This window comes from Pan troglodytes, chromosome 1, assembly GCF_028858775.2.
Source record: "Pan troglodytes isolate AG18354 chromosome 1, NHGRI_mPanTro3-v2.0_pri, whole genome shotgun sequence".
Taxonomy (NCBI): Eukaryota; Metazoa; Chordata; class Mammalia; order Primates; family Hominidae; genus Pan; species Pan troglodytes.
Genome location: NC_072398.2, coordinates 50549247 through 50571238, shown reverse-complemented (window position 1 = coordinate 50571238; position 21992 = coordinate 50549247). Strand labels below are relative to the sequence as shown.

The 21992-nt window shown below is 34.8% G+C and overlaps 1 protein-coding gene across 1 annotated transcript; it reads right to left on the bottom strand.

Moving 5' to 3' along the window:
* Positions 1 to 697: 697 nt before the first annotated feature.
* Positions 698 to 19135, bottom strand: ATP6V1G3 (ATPase H+ transporting V1 subunit G3). The gene is made up of 3 exons (XM_016951406.2): positions 19014 to 19135; positions 7460 to 7560; positions 698 to 1941 (listed from the first exon to the last, which is right to left on the bottom strand). The coding sequence occupies exons 1-3, from the start codon at positions 19093 to 19095 to the stop codon at positions 1768 to 1770; spliced, it is 357 nt and encodes a 118-aa protein (XP_016806895.1). The 5' UTR covers positions 19096 to 19135; the 3' UTR covers positions 698 to 1767.
* Positions 19136 to 21992: the final 2857 nt, after the last annotated feature.

Here is a 21992-nt window from a genome sequence, read left to right as displayed (position 1 = left end):
CAGTTCTCATTCTAATAAATGGGGAAATATACCACATAAAACCAATCAACTGGTTTGGTTTTCCTTGCCCCCAAAGTTGGGAAAATGGAGAAACAAATAGAATTCAAATTTTGCTCCATTTACCTAACATGCATATAAAATTGACTATTTCCGAGGTACTAAGATATGTGGTAAAATTTTAACTTTTTCTCCTAAAAAGAAACAATGATACTAGTGATCTAAAACAGGGGTCCCCAGTGCCTGGGCCACAGACTGGTACCTGTCTGTGGCTTGTTAGGAACCGGGCCACACAGCAGAAGGTGAGTGGTAGTTGAGCAAGCATTACCACCTGAGCATGGCCTCCTGTCAAATCAGCAGCGGCATTAGATTATCATAGGAGCGCGAATCCTATTGTGAACTGCACATGTGAGGGATTTAGGTTGCATGTCCCTTATGAGACTCTAATGCCTGATGATCTGAGGTGGAACAATTTCATCCCAAAACTGTCTTGCCCCACTACCCCTCCATTCTTGGAAAAATTGTCTTCCACGAAACTGGTCCCTGGTGCTAAAAAGGTTGGGGACCACTGATCTAAAACAATGATCAATTAAAACCATTTCAGTTTATGATTTTAATTCCAGTCTAAACAAAAGTTAATTATTGTTACCAAACTATACATATAATCAGAGATTCGTATAATTGAAGATTATATGAATAGTTTGGTGACAATAATTAACTTTTGTTTAGACTGGAATTAAAATTTGTCTGCATGTATTACTGGAAAATCAAAGACTTTATAGCACCCGTGCTTCTTACTAATGCAAATATAGGAGCTGTGCAGGTAAGCAGTTTGGTAAGAAGTAAAGGGTGTGAACATTGGAGTCACATTGCCCAGTTCAAAGCTCAGTGCTGCCACTGTTATCCAAACAACTCCAGATAAGTTCCTTCATCTTTGCATCTCATTTTGTAAAACAAGAGCGCTAATACTGCTTACACGGTAGGATTGAGATGATATATACATTGCACTAACAAAGTACTTAGTATTTAACAAGAGTTTAGCTTAGCTGTAACTAGGAGACTGGGCTAGTGGCACACTAACCTAGTATATCTCCTGGGAGTTTTCTTTGTATTTCTTTTTTTTTTTTTCTCAAAGCTCCAAAATCTATGTTATTAGCTTATTTATCATTTACTTTTTTCTTTTAAAAATAATATCTGTTTAGTTGAGGTCAGACAGACAGAATGATTATAAACCCCATCTATGTTTAAAAATGGCTATATAACCCATCATTCTTTGTCTCTATCTCTCTGTTTTACTGGTTTCCCATTGATTACTGAATTAAATAAAACCCTTGACATGTTCATTTTTAGATCTGTTGAAGAGTCATAATTATATCTTGCTTAAAGATTATCTTTTAGCAAATTACCATTTAATACAATTAAGAGCACATTTTCTAAATTGATGAAAAGGAGAAGAAATAAAAAACCCATGCCCACTAAAAAGCTGTCATGACCATGTTTTTCTTTCAAGTGTTAAAAAACATGTTACTATTTTGCATTCTTGACTTACTCCAAGTTAAGTGACAAGGTCATAATTATTACTAGAAAAGATATAGCAACAGTTGTATTTTGTTTTGTTTAATTCAGTGGCGATGTATGAGTTATGTCACATTTCCTGTAAATGTAAATTTAAGGTTCTCATTTCAAATTTCTCAACATAAAAACACGAAGCCATAAGCAACCAGGTGGCACTCACACACCTTTTTTTTTCTTGAAAACTGTGATGTACATTTAGTTGGTGGCTCTGTAGTTCACATGGATTTCTGGTTTCATGTCACAGACCATGCTCAAGAGCTGGTTCATCACACTTTCCATATACTTATTGTAGTGTCCATTAAGTTCTTGTATCTTCCCTAGTGTTTGTTCTTCTATTTTATCTGAGAGATTATTCTGAGAGCCCATTATCTACCAAAACAAAACAGACAGAATTCACATCATAATACAATTGTTTTACAAGTTAAATTTGTCCTAGCCTGTTTACTGATGATTGTCCTACGATGTACAATTATGTACTCCTTTTCTAGATTTTTTTCAGAGAACCAACAAGATCATCAATGCCATGAGTGGGAAGGATGAACTTTCATAAAATATTGAAACTGGTCATAGCAGATTACTTTCACTTTTAACCAACCTCCACATGGTACAAATTGAATACACATTTATAATCATTAAACCATGCCCAGAAGTTCTTTTCCATCACATTTTTCATGTATTTATGACAGTTTCCATTTAGTTCCCATATATTCCCTATTGTTTATTTTCTGAATTATAAGTCTGGAAAACAGAGTTGAAAGACACCATTAAACCCACTTTTGCTGGTTTTTAAAGAGTGTTTAAAAGTTTTAAACAGTTGCTGGTTTTTAAAGAGTGTTTTTCTATTTTTAAAATACATTATCTGAACTGTATCTTGCTTTTATCAGGAAGACAGTCACAATGTGCGCTGTAAGATACTTTTATATGCACAATTTTTTTTTTTTTTTTTTTTTTTTAGACGGGTTCTCACTGTGTCGCCAAGGCTGGAGTGCAATAGCGTAGTCTTGGCTCACTGCAACCTCCGCCTCCCAGGTTCAAGTGATTCTCCCACCTCAGCCTCACAAGTAGCTGGGACTACAGGCGTATGCCATGATACCCTGCTAATTTTTGTATTTTTAGTAGAGACCAGGTTTCACTATGTTGGCCAGGCTGGTCTCGAACTCCTGACCTGGTAATCCGCCTGCCTCAGCCTCCCAAAGTGCTGGGATTACAGGTGTGAGTCACAGCGCCCGGCCGCCGAAGTGTGTTTCTTTGGGTAATAGATACTATCTTGAACAATTTAGTGTAAGTTGTACTTCTTTAAAATTGAGTGTGCTTGTTCATTTAGTTACATCATAATTGTAGACACAGTTTAATATATCTTTCTAATTGCTCTTTAATTGGCAGTGATTCCCAGTATTTTCCATTATCTCCTCTTTCCTCGTAGCTTCTTTATCAAGGAATGATTTGACCAAAATATAATTTCACCAGAGGAGTTAACAATTTAAAGGAATTCTGCAGTGAAACACTTTGAAAGTTAGCCTTTACTGAAGCAAAAAAATCAACTCCTAACGTATCTCCTTTGTAAACTTAGTCTTTCCTACACATGGCATTTTAAAGGCAGGAAGACTGTTTTATGTTTGTTTGCTTTTTCCTTCTGAGAGTGTTTAGGAAAAGTATGCATTTAATTTAATCCAAGATACTCCAGTAATGATTGACTTCTACTTCAGGGTTGTTAGATTATTCTAAGTTCTAAAATCTGCATGATCTTTTTGAGTCCTAGGCTTGAAATCAAATGCCACTGAGGCGCTTGGGTTCAAGTTCTTTCTGTTTATAGTCCAGGCAATGGGGTCTTCTCAGTTCAAAGAAAATAATTTTGAAAAGTTACAGTTTCTAAGACATCAAATAACTTTTGCAGAATAACATTTTGATAAGTGAGTATACAAGAAGCAGAAACATATGGATCGAATTTCCCTTGCTAAGAAGAAATTTTAAAATAGAAGAGAACTACTTATTAAAATGGCTCTACCAAGCTCAAAATTTTTCCTCTAAATTTAGTGTCTTAAGTGTGATTCTACCAAATTAAAAAAATAATTCTCTAAATTCAGTGTCTTCTAGTGGTAAAAAATTAAAAACAAACTGTTGTGAAACTATTACCTACTTTTCTTTGGAACAGTATTAAAAATAGTTGTCATTGGGTTGGTTTAGTGTAACTGTTGTGAATGACTTTGGAAAAGTTAATCTCAAGCTTAGGTTCTCTATTTTTTTTATAGGGATAATATCATCCATTTGATAAGATACTGTAAAATGCAAACCAGATTCATTGGTAAGTGTGCAGAGCAGTTGTGTCTAACAAAAGTGTAATATGAGCCACAAAGGCAACTCATATATATATAATTATAAGTTTTCTAGAAGCCACATCAAAAGTGTAAAAGAAGTAGGTGCAGTTATTTTAGTAATATATTTAATCTAATAATATTCATATTTTAACATACAATCAATATAAAAATTATTACATTCTTTTATTTCATACTAAGTCTTTGGAATGTGGTATGTATTTTACACTTATAGCACATCTTGATTGGGACTAGCTACACTTCAAGTGCTTAGTAGCCACATGTGAAGTGGTCACCATTTTGGACAGTGCAGCAATAAATGGCAGCTGTTAATATTAGTTGAATTCTTAATGTGGCTTTTCAAGACACCATAATCATTTTCCAGAGAGACTTATAAAGATGACTCTTAGCACAGTTTAACTCTGAACAAGTAATCAGTACACGTTAGTGATTATTACTATAATTTTCACTGATTGTTTTACTTGTACTTTTCAAATTTTTCCAATATGTTCTGTATTTTCAGAAACATTGTAATACCCTTGTAATACCCCATAATCACATGTCTCATCCTGCATAATTAAACAAAATATTATTTCTGAATTTATTTGATGCCCAGTGATTTGAGTTTCTGCAGTGTTTCCTATGCAGTACTATAACAATAACTAGTCATACACTATTTTAAATGGTTTTCCTAGGGAAGAATTCCATATCTTGATATCTGCAGACAGAGTATTGATTTAACCCATGTAGGAGTTTCAGTGAATGAATGTAAGTGGCACAAAGACAAGAATCATGTTCCTTGATGTATTATAAGTGCCTTGAACACTGTCTGGCACTTAGTAGATGCTCAATACACATTTGTATTGAGTAGAATGATTAGATATCTTGGATATTACAGAGAACTCATTACTGTGTTCTGTTGCTCATGTTGATGGAAACCTGTTACCTGAATGTTTGGGAGAATGTATAAGTTAGTAGTTGATAATTCTGTAACATGTCATGATACATTTGGTCTAAGGGCGACATGTGAGGACTTCTCCATGTTAATTTTCAAAATGTCAGTGTTGAAACTGGTGTATAGCTTTACAGCATAATGACTGATGGTGATAGAAGATCTTTAAACATTCAATATGTTTTTTTACAAGTTGTTTAAATGTTCCAGTTTAAGGTAAAGCAGAGCTTCAGGTCCCATCACCGCAAGAAAAACAGTTTTATGCTCTCAATTTGTGATTGCCTCCAGCAAACAAAATGCTCTTGGGATATAAATTCAGGAAGAAAGACTAAAGATATAAAGGTCTTCAATATGCCCAAGGCAACCATTTTCAGGTTTTCTACTTAGATTCATGATCTATCTGACTTTTACTTGTATTAACAACATATTTAATTTTTCTACTGTAGTCCAGATTTCTTTTTAGCAATATAATATTTTCTTTAGATAGGGTAGCACTAAGGAAGGGATAAATAGATTTTTGATGAAGCAATATTTGCTAACGTACAGCCCACATTGGGATACCTGCTTCCGTTGATAAGTCAGGGGACTTGAAAAATCACATATATTAACAAGAGCTAAAAAGCAACAAAAAGTAACATCAAGATACAACACCCACGGCACACAGGAGGCTGGTTTCTTGGGTCTCCTCCCAGACCTCCTAATTGCCCTGGGTTAATGAGGATAAGATTTAAGTGGAATAGCAATATGCCTGACATATGGAGGTCATGCCAAGGAGAGAAGATCTGTGCTAATGGTTTTACAAAATGCTCGAAGTAGCCGAGGCTTAAATATGCTGACCTTTCTATGTGAGCTTTTGATCAAATAACTGTAAAATTGGCTTGGAGCGCTAATTATGAGAGAGATGAGGAGTTTTGATTATTTAATTATTAACCAAAGCAGAAAACAAATAACCTGAACAAGATATATATATCTGATAAGATTCTTCTGGAGAAATGATATTTGAAGAGATTTAACACAAGCACTCTCTGAAATTGTGATTAGTTTTGTTATTACTTAAAAAACGGAAATAATTATATCAGAAATATCCTATATAAGATAATCAAAGCTGAATAATGTTAAAGATGATTGTTTTCTCAGGTCCTAATAGATCATGGTTATGACAGGATTCAATAAGAAAGAAAATCAAAGAAAAAAATGTTATTCTTTCAACAAATATTTATTGCATGTCTACTGTGTGGCAGGCACTGTTCTAATGTCTAGGAAAACAGAGAACAAAACAAAGAAATGATTCTTTTGGTGTTTAAAGTCCCAGAAGGAAAGATAGGCAATATGCAAAAAACAATATAAAATATATCAGATAATGCTAAGTGCTATGAGGAAAAAGAGTGGACTACAATAGGTATGTGTTTATGACAGACACAATTTTAGATAAAGTGATCAGGAAAAGGTGCTAACAATTGAATAGAGATCAAAGAAAGATGAATATATCTAAAGAAAAGAATTGTAGGGCGTGAGAATGGTACATGTGAAGGCCCCATGGTAGGGGCATGTTCTAGCTGTTTGAGGAAGAGCAAAAGACCAATATGGCTAGAACAAAACTAATAGAGACTAGGGTGGTAGAAAATGTGGTGAGAGAGATAGCCAAAGGCCAATCATGGAGTGTTGTATGAACTTAGGACTTTAGGATTTCTTATTTTCAAACATTGATAAAAATTTTTATGTTTGCTGAGTGGTCCATTTAATTCTAGAAAGGACCTTTTTTATTTGATGAAAAAGGTTTTGTTATTATGTGGTCCAATTTATCTGATCCTACATGAACTCCTTATCCATTACCATTAAAATAGAAGTTGTAAATAAAGATTTCCAAATTGCTAATAATTTATTGGCAGTGTCAGGCTTCTGCACAGAGCTTTACTTATATTTTTATTGAGGCCAAAATAAAATATATAAAATTTAGTTATAATACATGGAGTTAAGCACTTTCTTTTAGCCCATGTTGCAACATGGAAAGGAGGGTGTCCGCTCCAAAGGTTTCATGCATTTATAATTTACGGTAAACTGCAGATATTTAAAAATGTGCCAATGTAGGAAAAAGCATTTCTTTATCTCTAAATGAAAGATTTATTGAATGAGTCAGCCAGTTGCAAAGGAAATCATCAGGAAATACCAGAAGGCTTTTCAGAAATTTGCAACAATATCTACTTTGGTCATTTGTAAATCTTGGAAATATTAGTTATTTATGTAACTAACCATATATATTTATATAAAAACATGTTCTCTGAAGTTTTTTTTACTAAAACATGTAGTCAATAATCAGTGGTAGGAATGAGACTTTAAGCAATCCCTTCAGCTTGTATATTTGTGAATATGATTTTTAATATATACTATATATTACATAATAACTACTGATGGACCCTTTATGTGAGAAATTAAAAATGCCTTGAAAGTGAAAATGTAAAATCAGTAATTATTATGTTGAAGATTTTGCTTGATGTTCAGCTTGATTGAACTATATCTGCTCAATTGCAGCATATTTTTTTCTGTCAATATCCTATATTAAACCTTATGAATATGAAGATCTTATCTATTCTGCATAAGAAACAGTGCTGACTTTCTTACTCACCTTAGATTGTTTTAGTCGAAACTCTTTATCTCTCTGCATTCTGTACTGGTCAATTTCTACCATTGCTTCCTCCTTGGCTTGCTTCAATCGCTTTCCTTTTCCTGAAAATTAACAAATATATATATAAAATTATATATATCAATATATAAATATTTATTATATATATCTCAACAAGAATATATATATATATAAACAACTGTACATATATGTTAACATGTATGCATATGGAGCTGCAAACTTAGTTTTTTTAAAATAGATACATTCTTCATTATTTTTGATGATTTTTTCTAGAATGGCAAACTTTGCTAAAAAAATAGATATTGAAAATTTTATTATTTTTTATTGGATTCTTTAGGACACGTAAATGACAACTTTTTTTGCACTTACTTGTTTAAATAAAATATCTGCCCATTTACTCACAGCAGTAATGCCAGAGAACAGATTTTAGCTGTCACTTACTCAAAAAGACATTATTTGGTCAGATTTTCGGTCTTGATTTGCTGCCAGAATCCTTCAGTCCACACCAACTGGATCCTATTTAACACTGGCAGATCTCCAAAATCACTACAAACATGCAACTCAGACTCTATCAAACTAACTTACAATTTTTAAAAACGTTTTATTGGGATTTTTCCTTACCATTTGTTGACTCTACAATGTCTGATTAAGCCTCAATACATCAAAGCAATTTTTTTTTTGTAACTTTCTCTGAGGGGAACTTGCTTGAAAGTGGCTATAAAACCAATTGTTTTTAATGATTAGGAGATTTAGTTAAGTAGCCTTTTTTCTTTTATTAAGAGCAAAGGTGTAAGCCTTAAGCTAGCAGACAACATAAATGAAAGTTTTAGACAAATACAATGCTGTGGTAATCATTAGCTGAGCACATGACTTTTTTTGACAACCAGAGTAAGTTTGGGGGGGGGTTACAGACAAATATTAATTGGTGCTTTGCTCTCTCCACCCACCACCTTGGGGCTTAGCTACTAATGCTTCATGATCATTAAAACTTTAAAGAAATTCTGAACTACATTAAAATTCTTTTTTTCTATGAATCTATTGTCTTTCAATTTCAGTAAAATGCCTCCATTCTTTTACCCATTTTATAGTTTTTTTCCTCTGATAATGTTTCTTAAGTATTGTTTACAATTTCTGTCAACCATTTGTTATATTGTAAAGACTTTGAACTAAAGAATAATGTGTTCTCAGGTAGCATGAAAGAAAATCTTTTTTTTTTTCTTTTTTTCTTTTTCTTTCTTTTTTTTAAATTATACTTTAAGTTTTAGGGTAAGAAAATCTTAATGTAAACTTTTATCTGTCTCCCATTTATCTATGCATGTATCTACCTTTGCAGCATTTGCACAGAGATTGTTTCTCAATTTCTTTCCCTTTTAAGTATGAGTTGCTTCACTAGTCACTGTATGTATATGGGATAAAAATAGAGTCACTGAGTTACAAACTGAAATGTGTCTCTTAATGTCTACCACTCTTGAATGGAACTGGGAAGTCCTCATTCAGAACAGATATTTAGCTCTGCTTACACTTTCTTTAAAATCTGAGATCTGCTGAAAACTACTGCTCTTCTGTTGCTTGAGGCTTAATGGAACATTAATAGCAATGCTTATCTTTATATTAATTAATGCTCATTACATTTTGTATATACTGATTCCTTCATTCTCTATAGTTGTAACCATTTTGTGACAACTACACATGTATTATTCACAGAGATTCTCTGTGAACAGAATAAATCGATGAGATGTCGGTAGGAAAAACTATTCCTTGATCTCCAACCCACTTTCTTCTATCTGTTTGTCATTTACATCAGAACAAAAATACAGAATGTTAATGTATTGATTTTTTTTAGTAATAATGGGTTGTAGGATACATAATTATTTTACAAAATAAATCACATGCCTCACTACTCTCCATCTTAATTGCATAATATCTAAAAATAGTGGTTTTAAAGTTATGCCTCTCTAGCACATTAAAAAAAAAATCATAGGAAAGGGTCTGTGTGCCCTACCCTTGAGTGGAATTCAGCACTCCACTAAGAGGCTGTATATTAGCTCCATCACACAGTGACAGGCTCAGAGCATGTCTGTGATTCCCTTGTCATGGCACCAGTCACCTGCTGGTTCTCATTCAATTAAATGGGAGAGCCACAGGGAAATCGTTGCTGGCACAGCAATTTTCTGGATAGACTCAGCAGCTGCTGCTGTGTGAGAGCCTGCGTATGCTCCACCTGATTTAATCCAGTGGAAAAAACTGGAGCCTAAAGCCTACTGTTCTGTTAGAGGTGAAACAAAATGCACGCATCAAATCCACTCATATTAACCTCTAACTTGCTTCTCTCTGTGTGTAAGAATTTGACAATTCTAAAATTATACTTATTTCTTTGTATGCATTAAAAACATGGCTGCTGTGACCAAAAGCGGGGAGAAAAGACATTTGGACTGATTTTCAAGTGGTTTGTGGGAAAAGGATTAATAAAATCAATTTTGGGCAGGCTAAAACTGAACTCTGTGTAGGAGACAAAGAGTAATGCTTGAAGATGGACTCTTCCTGGCCTTCTCATTAGGACAGGCCAGGTGAACTGACTGTCCCCAGATGCGATAAGTTCTTGAGGTACAGAGAAACCTAATTCTGTTGGATTGCTAAATTTGTTCTAGGCTCTTTTCCCGATGGAGAAGATAGGATTTCATTTATCATCTAAGGCAATCAGAATCATGCACTAGGCATCATGGCAATAAAACATTAGAAGCTTTGTAACTTTGAGCAGGTTACTGAGTTTTCTCATCTATAAGACGGAGTTAATAATCTACCATAAAAAGTTATTGGAGGGATTAGAAAAAAATGTATATAAAATGCTTGACAAAAGTAGTTATTTAATTATTTTAAATAATTATTAGGAAAACAGATCCAATTCCTAGGGGCCTTTTGCTGAAAAAGAAGGCAAGGAGAAAAAAAAAAAGGCAAGGGGTAAAGCGTGAGTTTGAGGAGAAGTCCTCAGGCTGTCACTAGAGAAGCCTGTGTAAGCTTTCCCGAGGATATTTAATTGGAGGTATGCAGAGGACAGCTGGGCAGACAAAATTGGGATGCAGGAGGAAGGTCTGAAATGAAGACAGAGATTTGCATATTAGTCATTGGGGCCTGTATATATGCTAGTTATAGCAATGGTATTTAGACAGAAATCAAGGGAGAGTATACAGAATTAGAAAAGAAGGCTAAGGTCTCAGCTTGGGGGAATATTAACACTCAACCTTCAAGAAAAGAAGGAGGAAGCTTGGAAGGAGCCAGTAGTAGTCAGAGAAGTAGGAGAAACCAAAAGACAGAAGAGAACATTCCAAGGATGTGGCCAGCAGTATCAAAAGACACAGAGAACTGAAATAAGAGATATTTAATCAACATTACTAGATGTCTATTCTGTGCCACACACTGTTGTAGATCTATGGATATAGCAGTGAAAGCCACAAACTTTTTGTTTCATGGAGTTTGTGTTCTGAGTGTAGTTGGGGAGATAAAAATAGAAAATGGACAATAAGTATATAATATGACAGGGTGATGGTGAAGAAGAAAGGAGAATAAGGGGTAAAGAAAGATGGTGGATTCTACTTTAGACAGATCAGACCTCTCAGATGAAACAATACGTGAACAGAGGCCTAAAGGAATAAGGCAACTAGTCATGCAGATATCTGAAGGGGAAGAGTCTTCCAGGCAGGGGGAAGAGTCTTCCAGGCAGAGGGAACAGCAAGTGCAGAGGCCCTGAAGTGGGAGGATATTTGCCATGCTGAAGGAAGAGCAAAAACACCATCATGGCTGGAGCAAAGAGAACAGGATATTCAATCATGAATGTTAGGAGATGGTATTAGAAAGATAGTAGCAGGACCACGTCATATTGATCTCACAGGGCACGGTAAGAATTTTGGTCTTTGGGATACTAAATTCATGAAGGGTTCTTAGCCAAGGCATGACATAATACTACTTGTGATTTAAAAGGATTTCTTGGCCAGGCACAGTGGCTCATGCCTGTAATTGCAGCACTTTGGGAGGCTGAGGCAGGTGGATCATGAGGTCAAGAGATTGAGACTATCCTGGCCAACATGGTGAAACCCGGTCTCTACTAAAAATACAAAAATTAGGTGGACATGGTGGTGCGTGCCTGTAGTTCCAGCTATTTGGGAGGCTGAGGCAGGAGAATTGCTTGAACCCAGGAGGCAGAGGCTCAGTGAGCCGAGATCATGCCATTGTATTCCAGCCTGGCAATAGAGTGAGACTCTGTCTCAAAAAAAAAAAAAATTTCTTTGGCTGGTGTGGTGAAAATAGAAAATACACAATAGGGGTAAAGGAGAATCAAGATCAGTCTGAAATTTGTTGCAATTGTTCAGGCAAATTTAATAATTGCTGGAAATGGTAAAGTAGTAGTGGAGTTAGCAAGAAGAGGGTAGATATATTTTGGAGGTGGAGTTGATACATGAGCATGAGAGACAGATATGAGTCAATGATGGCACCAACATTTTATTTTGGGGATGGAGTCAATACTGCAATTTCATTGATATGCCTATTCAACATCCAATAGTGATGCTGAGACAGCTGATGTTTATATGAACTTAGAGATCAGGGAAGCAATGAGTGCTGGGAACACCAAGTTTGGGAGACATCAACTTGAAGCTGGTCTGTAAAGCCATGAGATTAGATGAGAGCACCTCAGAAGTATCTGCTGATAACTAAGAGAATAGGTCCAAATTGGGGTCCGACTTTAAAGATTGAGAAGACAACAGGAAGCCAACCATGAGAGTAGTGTTCCAAAGTCAAATGAAGAAAGAGTTTCAAAGATGAAAGAGGGATCTAATTATGAATGAGATATTGAATTAACATTGGGTTTAGCAAGACTGGTGATCTGGGCAAGAGGAACTATTGGTGGAGTTATAGGAAGAAATGTTCAATAGAAAATGGAATGAAACATTGTAGACACAGGGAACACAGGCAACTTCTCTGAGAAGTTTTAACCAACAAAGGGGAACAAAGAAAATAAAATAAGGGCTCAAGGTGGTCAAGTGGATTTGGCAGTTAGAGGGTTTAATTGTGCCCCCCGAAAACATACGTTGGAGTCCTAACTCCTGGTACCTCTGATGTGACCTTAATTGGAAATAGGGTCTTTGCAGATGTAATCAGGTTAAAATGAGGTATAAGGGATTAAGATAGGTCCTAAATCCAACAACTGGTTCTCTTATAAGGGAAATTTGAATACAGAGGCATAGAGTCAGAGCAGACACACAGGGAGGAAGGCCATGTGTTGATGGAGGTATACATTAAAACGATGCAGCTGCAAGACAAGGAGTGCCAAGGATGGCTGGCTACCACCAGTGACCAGGAAGGAGGCATGGGGGTTTCTCCCTTGGTGCCTCCAGAAGGATCCAACACTGCTGGCACCTTCTGTTTGGACTTCTGGCCTCCAGAATGGTGAGATAATCAATTTCTGTTTAAAGCCACCTAGTATATGGTAATTTGTTACAGCATCTCTAGGAAACAAATGCAGAGAATTAGCAAAGAGCATAGAGAAAACAATGCTAGCTGAGCATTGGAGACAAAGCCAGATACCATAGTGTGGTGAAAATAGTAGGTATTGAAATGAATGTGCCACCTGACAAAAATATGCATAAACAGTTCAGAAGCCATTTTTGTTTGCTGTATAAACAAAGGGTACTTTGGTAATGTTTGAAGATTTCTGTTAGTAATAACAATTTTTGATCTATTCTACCACTCAGAAAACAAAGCAAAACCAAACCAAACAAAACTTCTTGGCTTTGGGCGATTGTCAATATTGTGATAAAACCAACCTGATTCAAAGAATGCTATTATTTTTCCCAGTGACTACAAACATTGGGAAAGAAATGTCACCAGAAAAACAAAGAGGCAGCCTCTCCTTTGGTGACTGTCACTGCTAGAGCTTCTCTTACACTAAATTTATTTCCTGTCAGATCTCCGCTTCCTGAATGTTTTCTTTTGCTTTTCTTCTACTTGTATTTTCCTTATTAAAAATACAATAAATAGTTTTGTGTAGCTCCTGGACTGAATATAACCAAATGCTATTAATAGATGAAAATGCTCTGTGGTTATTATTTTAATATTACCCACCTGAAGAAATGAAAGCCCAATACATTTACAAATACCCTGTTAGTCTGTAGACTATAAAGGAAGAGGAAGTATTTACAGGCCTACAAAACATGCAAGACAGGGCCATGAAATTCTTATATAACAACTTTTATTTTATTAGTTTATTAAAAGTCTTGTCTTTATGAACAAAAACATCCACTTGCATAGTGAAGAATTTATTAAATCGAGGTGCTTGTTTAAATAATTCAGAATATATGCATATTTGGAAGCAAATAGGAAATTTGCTGATTTAAAAAAATTATTGATGGTTGGCATCCTATAGACCCACAAAAATGAATCTGAATTACAGTATTATCTGATGTATTATCTAGAATGCAGAAATATTTTCTTAAGTATGTATTTTGCCTCATAGTGGACCATGCTTAAGAAATCTCCAGGACTTTTTTGCTGTTTTTGCAACAAAATTCTTTTTATTGGATATTAAAATAATATTAATAGCTAAAATTTCTTGAGCACCTTCTATATGCCAAGTGGTGTTTTAAGTCTTTTATAAGAGTTAACTCAGTTAATCATGACAACTCCATGAGGTAGGTACTGTTAGTATCTCCATTTTGAGGCTGAGGAAACAGGCACAGCAAGGTTAAGAGGTAACCCACCCAAGGTCACACAGCTAATAAGAAGCAGAAGTTAGACTGGCATCCAGGCAGAGCAGCTGTAGGGGGTGAGTACTGACTATACTATTTTGGGAGAAAGCTAGAGCAGTGTGTTCTTCACTTGTATTACAATTGTCTATAGCTTTTAGACATTTTTAATATAGCTATTTGTTCCATTTTTCTCATATCCAGATTAGAAAATTTACATTTTTTTTTGCTATTTCTTTCAATCTATATCCTGTAATGCAATTTGTAATTTTTAATTAAGCACAAATGCTACTTTCTGCAGCTTCCAAAGTAAATAAATTGAGTGTTTATTTCTAGGAGAGTATGCCATGTATGTTCAGAAATGATTTGGGAATATGAGTTCTTTATGTGATGTTGAATTGCATGCATTTGAGTATTTCAGAACAATGTTAATGCAGAGCTATAGGGTTTTAAAAGTTTGCAATGGGTGTAAGTGAAGTAAATACTTCTCTTAAAAAAGGTCATGACTAAAAGTAAAAATGCAACATATTTCAGAGAAACACAACTCTCTGTTCCTCCTGTTGATAATGGTACTTTGAATTTCTAATCTAATTCTGATTGAAATTTCAGTTCAATACCCCAAACCTGGAGCTCCAGGGCAGATCTCTGATGTTTAGGTAACTTGTCTTGGACCAACACACCCACTTTTATGTTTTGATTAATGAACAATTTATTAAGTAAAGAGCATTGAATCTAGGTAAGATAATTTAAAGTAGTGCAAACTACTGTGATTTCATCTAAATTCAACCAAAATAGTAAGGCAGTTTTGCACATAAAAATGAGTGAGAGCTTTAACTAATAAATATAACCTGTAATCAGTGAATACAGGAAAGTATCTGAACATTTCTAGTCATCTTACCAGAAGCAGTCCCAGTCTCTTCGTTTTAGGAAAAGTAGACCCAGAAATTACAGCAGGGGTAAAAACAAATGGAATGAGATCATTCTAGTCTATATCATTCTTCTATCATTATTACTTACAGTAACATACAAAAATACATGACATATATTAAAAATAAAAATAACTCTAGTGTGTATTTTGCTTTACTATCTTACACATATTTTTCTGATTCTTACAACTTCTTGGTCATATGTGTGTGTGTGTGCGTGTATTATAACTTCTATTTTTATTTACAGAAAGAAAGTCTGAAACTTGGAGATGTTAAATGACATTAAGAATCATAGGTTTTCAACTCAAGCCAATGCTTTTATACTCTACTACTTCCCAGTCTGACTTCCGAAGCCTGTCCACATTCCTGCCCATGTCCCTGTCAGATTTCATCTCTCTCAGTAGCTGGTGGATGTCTTGAGAGCAGAGACTTGCATATTCAATTTCTATAGACCTCGTGGCCTTCTGGAGAGTTCTTGATACATCAGGTTCATAATCCCTTATCTGTATCCCTAAAGGCAAAACACTTAGACCATATACTGTATTATGTAGCAACTGCACCAGGATCTGAGGCTGTTCTCCTTAATGGAATATATTAATATTTTTGCAGCATAATATAAAAATAACCATATTAATCTTGTATTTTCCTGAAATGATTAACATGTGAATTGCTGTTTTCTTTCTCTTTCCCTCTTTCTCGCCCTTCCTTCTTCCTGTCTTTCTTTTTCTTAAAAATAATACACTCAAGAGTCTTGTTCTAGCACTTTATGCCCAAGTTTCTGAGAGTCTTGCAAATAAATGGATTTAAGAAAGAGAAAATGACCATAGACCTTCTACAATGGTGTTCACTATTGTGACTTCTTGGTCCTCATTCTGAATATCATTCTGCCTTAATATGTCAGAATTTCAAATAAATCTTTGTATGAAAAAATAAAGCAAAAGTATATGGGTTTACTAAAATGATAACTATCTTTACCTCTCCTGTCATCATGCCTCCTTTCTTTTTTTAAAATAGTCATTTGTGCATTTATCTCACTGGGAAGTTCTTTAAGGAAGAACTAGGTCTTATTTATCAGTGTAAACATCAAAGTGGCCTGGAATTAGTAGATACCCAATAAACACTTATTGAATTAAATAAATGAAACAAAAACCACTGAAACATTAGGGAAGTTATAACATACTAGTATATAAGGTAATATTTCTATTTTGCCATAGATCGCTTATGTGAGTAAGCTGTTGTAACTATAAACTGTAATACCTGCTGATAGCTTTAAGAAAACAGTTTCTATCCAGTTAAAACTGACCTCAACGCCTGTGGCTTCTGAGGCAAAGAGGACAGGCTGACATTCTCCATAAAACTGAGTGCAGAGGTTAGTTGTTGAAAGTCAAAATATTTTCCAGAATGTCTTTAAAGCCTGGGTATTTACTATTACTGGTTGAATATCCCCTTGAATATTCATAAACAAAGACATGGTAGATTAAGAAAAAAGTATGCAGGTATTTTAAGTTACTGGCAAATGAAATGAACATTTTTGTATAGAAATAAGACAATATGTACTTTTCAATACTGAATTCTGAGGAAAGATTGCCCAAGGACAGCATATTCACTAGAGAAAAGCAAAAGAAATTGGGCTTTTATCTTTATTCTGAAATTTGAAGCCAGGTTGCCCTTAGCGGCTCCCACCCCAAAACAGCTTGCATGTATAGCAATTCTTTTATTCTTTAATGACTCGAAAAAAGGAGAAATAGTTGTTAAAAATTATTTGAGTCATACAATAATATTGATTAATCTATACTCAATATTTCATTTTGTATCCTCCATAATGAGAAAGCAAAGGCAACATAACTATCACATCTTTAAATTATCTGGTCTTCTGTTCTGAAAGTTTTAAATATTGTTAAAGAAGTTTTTAAAAAGGCCTGGCACGGTAGCTCACTCCTGTAATTGCAGTAATTTGGGAAGCAGAGGCAGGTGGATCTCTTGAGCTCAGGAGTTTGAGACCAGCTGAACAACATGGCGAAACCCCCGTCTCTACAAAAATACAAAAATTGGCCGGGTGTGGTGGCGTGTGTCTGTGGTCCCAGCTACTCTAGAGGCTGAGGTATGGCTTGAGCCTGAGAGATGGAGGTGGCAAGGAGCCCAGATCATCTGCATTTCAGCCTGGGAACAGAAGCAGACCCTGTCTCAAAAAAAAAAAAAAAAAAAAGAAGAAGAAGAAGAAGAAAAGAAAACCCTGAAATTTTTAAAAAGGGAAAATTCTCTATGACGCTTCAACCACAGGTCCTGAACTGCTTTGTTTTCTATAAAACTACTCTACATTCATATCATCTTGCAACCATTTCCACACTTCGTTGTAGAAAAAGAAATTGAGAAATAGGTAAAGTTTGCCTTCACTATCTTTCTTCTTCCTTTCCTCTTCTATCATCTCCACCTGGAGTCATTCCTTTTATGTTGTTGATGCCCACATTGCTGAGTGTTCAGGAAATCTATTTATCTTAAGAAAAGGAAATGATTTTACCTGTGGTTGAAAACTTTAGTGTACCTGCCTTATTTCTGACTGACTTTATTATGTTGTAATATATTCCTTCATTTCATTCATTACGTTTAAATAATTCAGTACCTACTCCAATCCCATCACTACATTCATCCAAAGAGTTACATAAGTAACATTTTGAAAATATGGCCCCTGTTTTGCCAGACTGAATCTAATTGCAGAGGCAGGACACACAAGGAGAGTGAATGACACTACAAATTATTGTAGATTGAATAATGAGGTGATATGAAATGGGATAGTGAAAAAAATGTCTTGGCCTTGGGAACCTGAATTCCAGTTGTAGATCTGAGACATATTAATTTTTTTATTATGCAAATTGTATAAATTTTGTAAAGCACAGTGGTTAAGATCTGGGCTTGGAAATTACAGCTCATCTAAATCTTGTCTCTACCATTTACCCTCTGTGTGACCTTAGACAAGTTATATAATTTCTCTAAGCATCACTTTTGCTTTTTCAGTAAAGGTTGTGAGGAATAAAGATAAGCAATGGGCATGGTGCCTGGCACAATATTTTCTATTTTTAAAATATAACCTTGAACAAATCAGTGACTCCATTTCTGCATACATTGGGAATAATGTTAATATCCTATTCATTTGGCTGTTGTATCAAAGAGAATAGAAAAGGGGTTGAAGTTCATTGAGGACATTCTATATGTAAGTACATGAATGCATGACCAAATGAAAAGAGAGCTGAGTACAGTGGCAAGTGCCTGTAGTCCCAGGTACTTGGCAGGCTGAGGCAGCAGGATGTCTTGAGTCCAGGAGTTGGAGTTCAGCCAGGGCAACATAGTGAGACCCTCATCTCTTAAAAAATAAATTAATAAAAATAAAAAGAGAGGTAGAAAATGAGAATAAAATGAAAATATTTTAAAATATTAGATGTTAAAAAGCTACCAAGAGAGGGATGAGAATGAGCCATTATTATTCTGATTTTATGGAAATGAAAACTGATGCTTATAAAAAATAAGTAATTTTCTCAGGTTTACTCACTAATAAGTAGATTCAATCCAGAGGTTTTCTACCCCCTAACAATGTTGAGAAAACTGAGGCATGGCATAGCCAAGGCTTAAGCCCACATCTCTATAATCTTAATGTCCGTGAACACATGACCTCTCAAAAGGATCTGAATGAGGAAACTTCATCCCTGCTCTAGAAATAAGGAACATATGGCTGGGTAATTTTAATGAATGGGTGAAGGTCTCACAGGGAGTACAGTAAACCAAAGTTTGAAACAAGGTCTGCCTAATCCAAAAGTCTGTGCTTATCCCTGCATTCCACTGCTTTGTTTATTTCGTGACAGACCCCTCACAGGTGAGACTTACTCTTCTTGGCTTCCTCTAGCTTGTCCTTGGCCCGTTTTTCTGCCTGAAGAAGCTGGTGGATCCCCTGAGACTGGCTTGTCATGGTAGTCTGCTCCAAGCAAGTGGCTTCTGTGAAATCTGGGAAGTAATGGGTTCATTTATTCTTTTAGAAATTAACATATAACTCAGATTATTGTGTCAACAGCAAGTTCCAAATGCAGCTGTTTCAAACTGGCTTGATTGGGCTGGATAGCTGGGTCCCAAGGAAAGCCCAAGGTGGAATCTAGAAAAACAAGTTAAACCAATGTGCATAAATTGAGAACTTACCATTTCTGCCAATCTTAGCTCTTCTGTATGAGATAAGGAGGTATAAATGAGGTGTTGCATCTACTTATAAATAATGAATAAGAGACCTTTTAAGAATGTTGGTTTCCCTAATCTTCCAAGAAACATTGACATGTTTACTGAGTTTTTCTTTTAAGTAACAAGATCTTTGTTGTTTGTCCCTGCAGTACTTTGTTTCAGGTCTTTTTCTTTATTTGTTTCTAGTGATTCAGTTATCTGCTTGGAGAAAACGTGTTAATCTTTTGTTAGGAAAGAGATTCCCTAGCTTTGTGCATAGACGGTGGACTAAGGATTTTTTTCCCCCAAGGTCTCAGGTGACTGGAATAAAAAGATTTCTTTTGGGCATTGTGCTGCTCTTAAGTAATGCTGTAGGTTGAAGTCCCAGGAAGATCTTACTATGGTGACTAAACAATTAGTAATTTTAGTAGTAGTAATCATGATAGAAATAGACTATAACTGTAGGTTTTGGGGTTAAGTTAAAATAATTTAAACATGCATTTTATATTATTCAGTGTTTGTGGTGAGTATTGTCCTAAGATAATACAATAAAATCCATCATACTTGATTTGATTCGATCCAGTAGCAATTGGACAAATGAGAATATTGGTCACAGAGAAGAACCACAAAGTATCATTTATATGTATCTAAAATTTTTATTTGAAGTGAAAAGCTAATCTTTTGACTTAGAATAAGGCTTTCCCCCCGATACGATTTGCAGATTGGGGTTTCACGTATTATTGCTTTCATAAACTATACCTCTATTGCCTCATATGTAAGTGCCAGGTTCATTTTCTTTAATAAGGCGTCTGGATTTAAAGACAATTGTAAAACAATCTGGGCACTAAATCTTTTAAGGCTTTAATGATTATTTTCTCCTAATCTTTTCAAGTTGTCTCATCCATATCTGCATGCCTACATTATGTGTGCATTTTCAGCAAATATTTTCAAAAGGAAAAACTTTTCCACAGGATCACTTTTACTTTTTTTTTTTTTGAAGTCACATTTAATCAGCTTATAAAGTACTTAATTTGTATTGCGTAATTAAATACCTGGTGTAACTGGGATAAACCGATTTTCGAACAAGCACAACTCTTGTCTGATCCCTCCAGACAAAAAGATACAAGGTGGCTTAACAGGAAGAAGTCCTAGAGAGGAAAAAGCCTTTGGGAATAACCCAAAATGGAGACTTAGAATGAATTTCATCCTCTCCTGACCCTCAAAAAATTACTCTCTCAGTGAAAAGGAGGGATAGAAAAATCTACCCAGAAGCAGAGAAAGATGACAAAGAAGAAGCTTCTCATCTCAATCTGGACTCTGGATGGAAAAAAAAAAAAAGAAGTAATCACAGTCCCAAACTTATGTGGGTTTGAACTGCCACAGCCTCTGCAGAGATAAAACCACACTGAACACACTTTTACAATCTAAATTGCAAAACAAATGAGAAAGTAAAGTTGAGGAGAGGTAGATAGTGTAGCAGTAGATAGAGGTAAAAGCCTGGCTGGAGAATTTGAACTTTATTATATATCCAATGGATTATTATCATACAAATGGTTTACTTGCTATAAGAGTTATTCCTTTGTTTTAATCAAAGCTGATTCCTAATGTGACTTTTCACTTACAAACTCAAACATTGAAGGATAATAACACTTTAAAAAATTCTATTATAGCCAAGATTTTGAATTTATTCTTTAAATGTTTTGTATTACTGAGCATCAATGGGACAAGCTTTTCTCCTTCTATTCACTAATAAAATATCAGCTAGGTTCCAGAAACTGGGTATGATACTTTACAATTATGCATATTTCCATATTTAACTAATTTGATTCTTACATAGGTGTTATTATTACAAAGCACAGCAATTTTATCAGTAAAGAAACTAAAGCCCCTATAAAATAAGCAAGACGAGTGGTCAGGGAACTGTGGCTCAGAAAACCTGAGTGACAGGCCCAAGGTCAGGTGGCTTCTGAGTAGAAGAATTGTTCTCATGGTCAGTGTTCTTGCTGCTGAACAATGCTCTCTTTCTTTCCAGGAAAATTTTCTTCCAAGTTTCTCTTCTTTTCCTAATAAAAAATATGGAAGAAAACAAAGAATACCAATTGATATTTCACTCTGTGTAAAATTATTAAATATATGAATCAATTTAAATGCTGTGTGCTTGAATAATTAATAGGAAAAATATCAAAACAAAGTGAAATTTGACTTAATCTAAGTCTCCTTGATTGGAATTAACATTTTAAACACCTAGCATTTTTCCTATACCATTTATTTGGTACTACTTGTTCTGGCCTTACTATTTATTATATTCTACTTTATTTTGTATATTTATATACCTAGAAGTAAAAAAAATAAGATTTCCTTCTAATTTGAGCACTTATACGTCACTTTTTATTTCTAAGTTAATGAAATGGCAATGTTGATGGTTTCTATGTGTTAGTATATAAGAAACACAATTTATCAGTGTTATTACTTATTGTATATTATTGGTGTTATTTTATTATTATTTAAGTTTCAGTGATAAACTGAGAATTAAGTTATATATTTTTATAAAAATCTCACAATGTACAAAGGATTTGTTTTATCAGATAAGATAGAGAAATGGATGTTAGTCACAGTAGCTTTATAAAAAGGAAGTGTAAGAATCAGTATAGTGTATAT

Excerpts from the sequence above, each read along its gene's own strand:
- ATP6V1G3 (XM_016951406.2), bottom strand. The coding sequence starts at position 19,095 with ATGACAAGCCAGTCTCAGGGGATCCACCAGCTTCTTCAGGCAGAAAAA. Across the intron at positions 7,561-19,013 it reads GCTAGAGGAAGCCAAGAAGA|GAAAAGGAAAGCGATTGAAG; the intron begins GTAAGTCTCACC and ends GTTAATTTTCAG. Across the intron at positions 1,942-7,459 it reads TTCGACTAAAACAATCTAAG|ATAATGGGCTCTCAGAATAA; the intron begins GTGAGTAAGAAA and ends TTGTTTTGGTAG.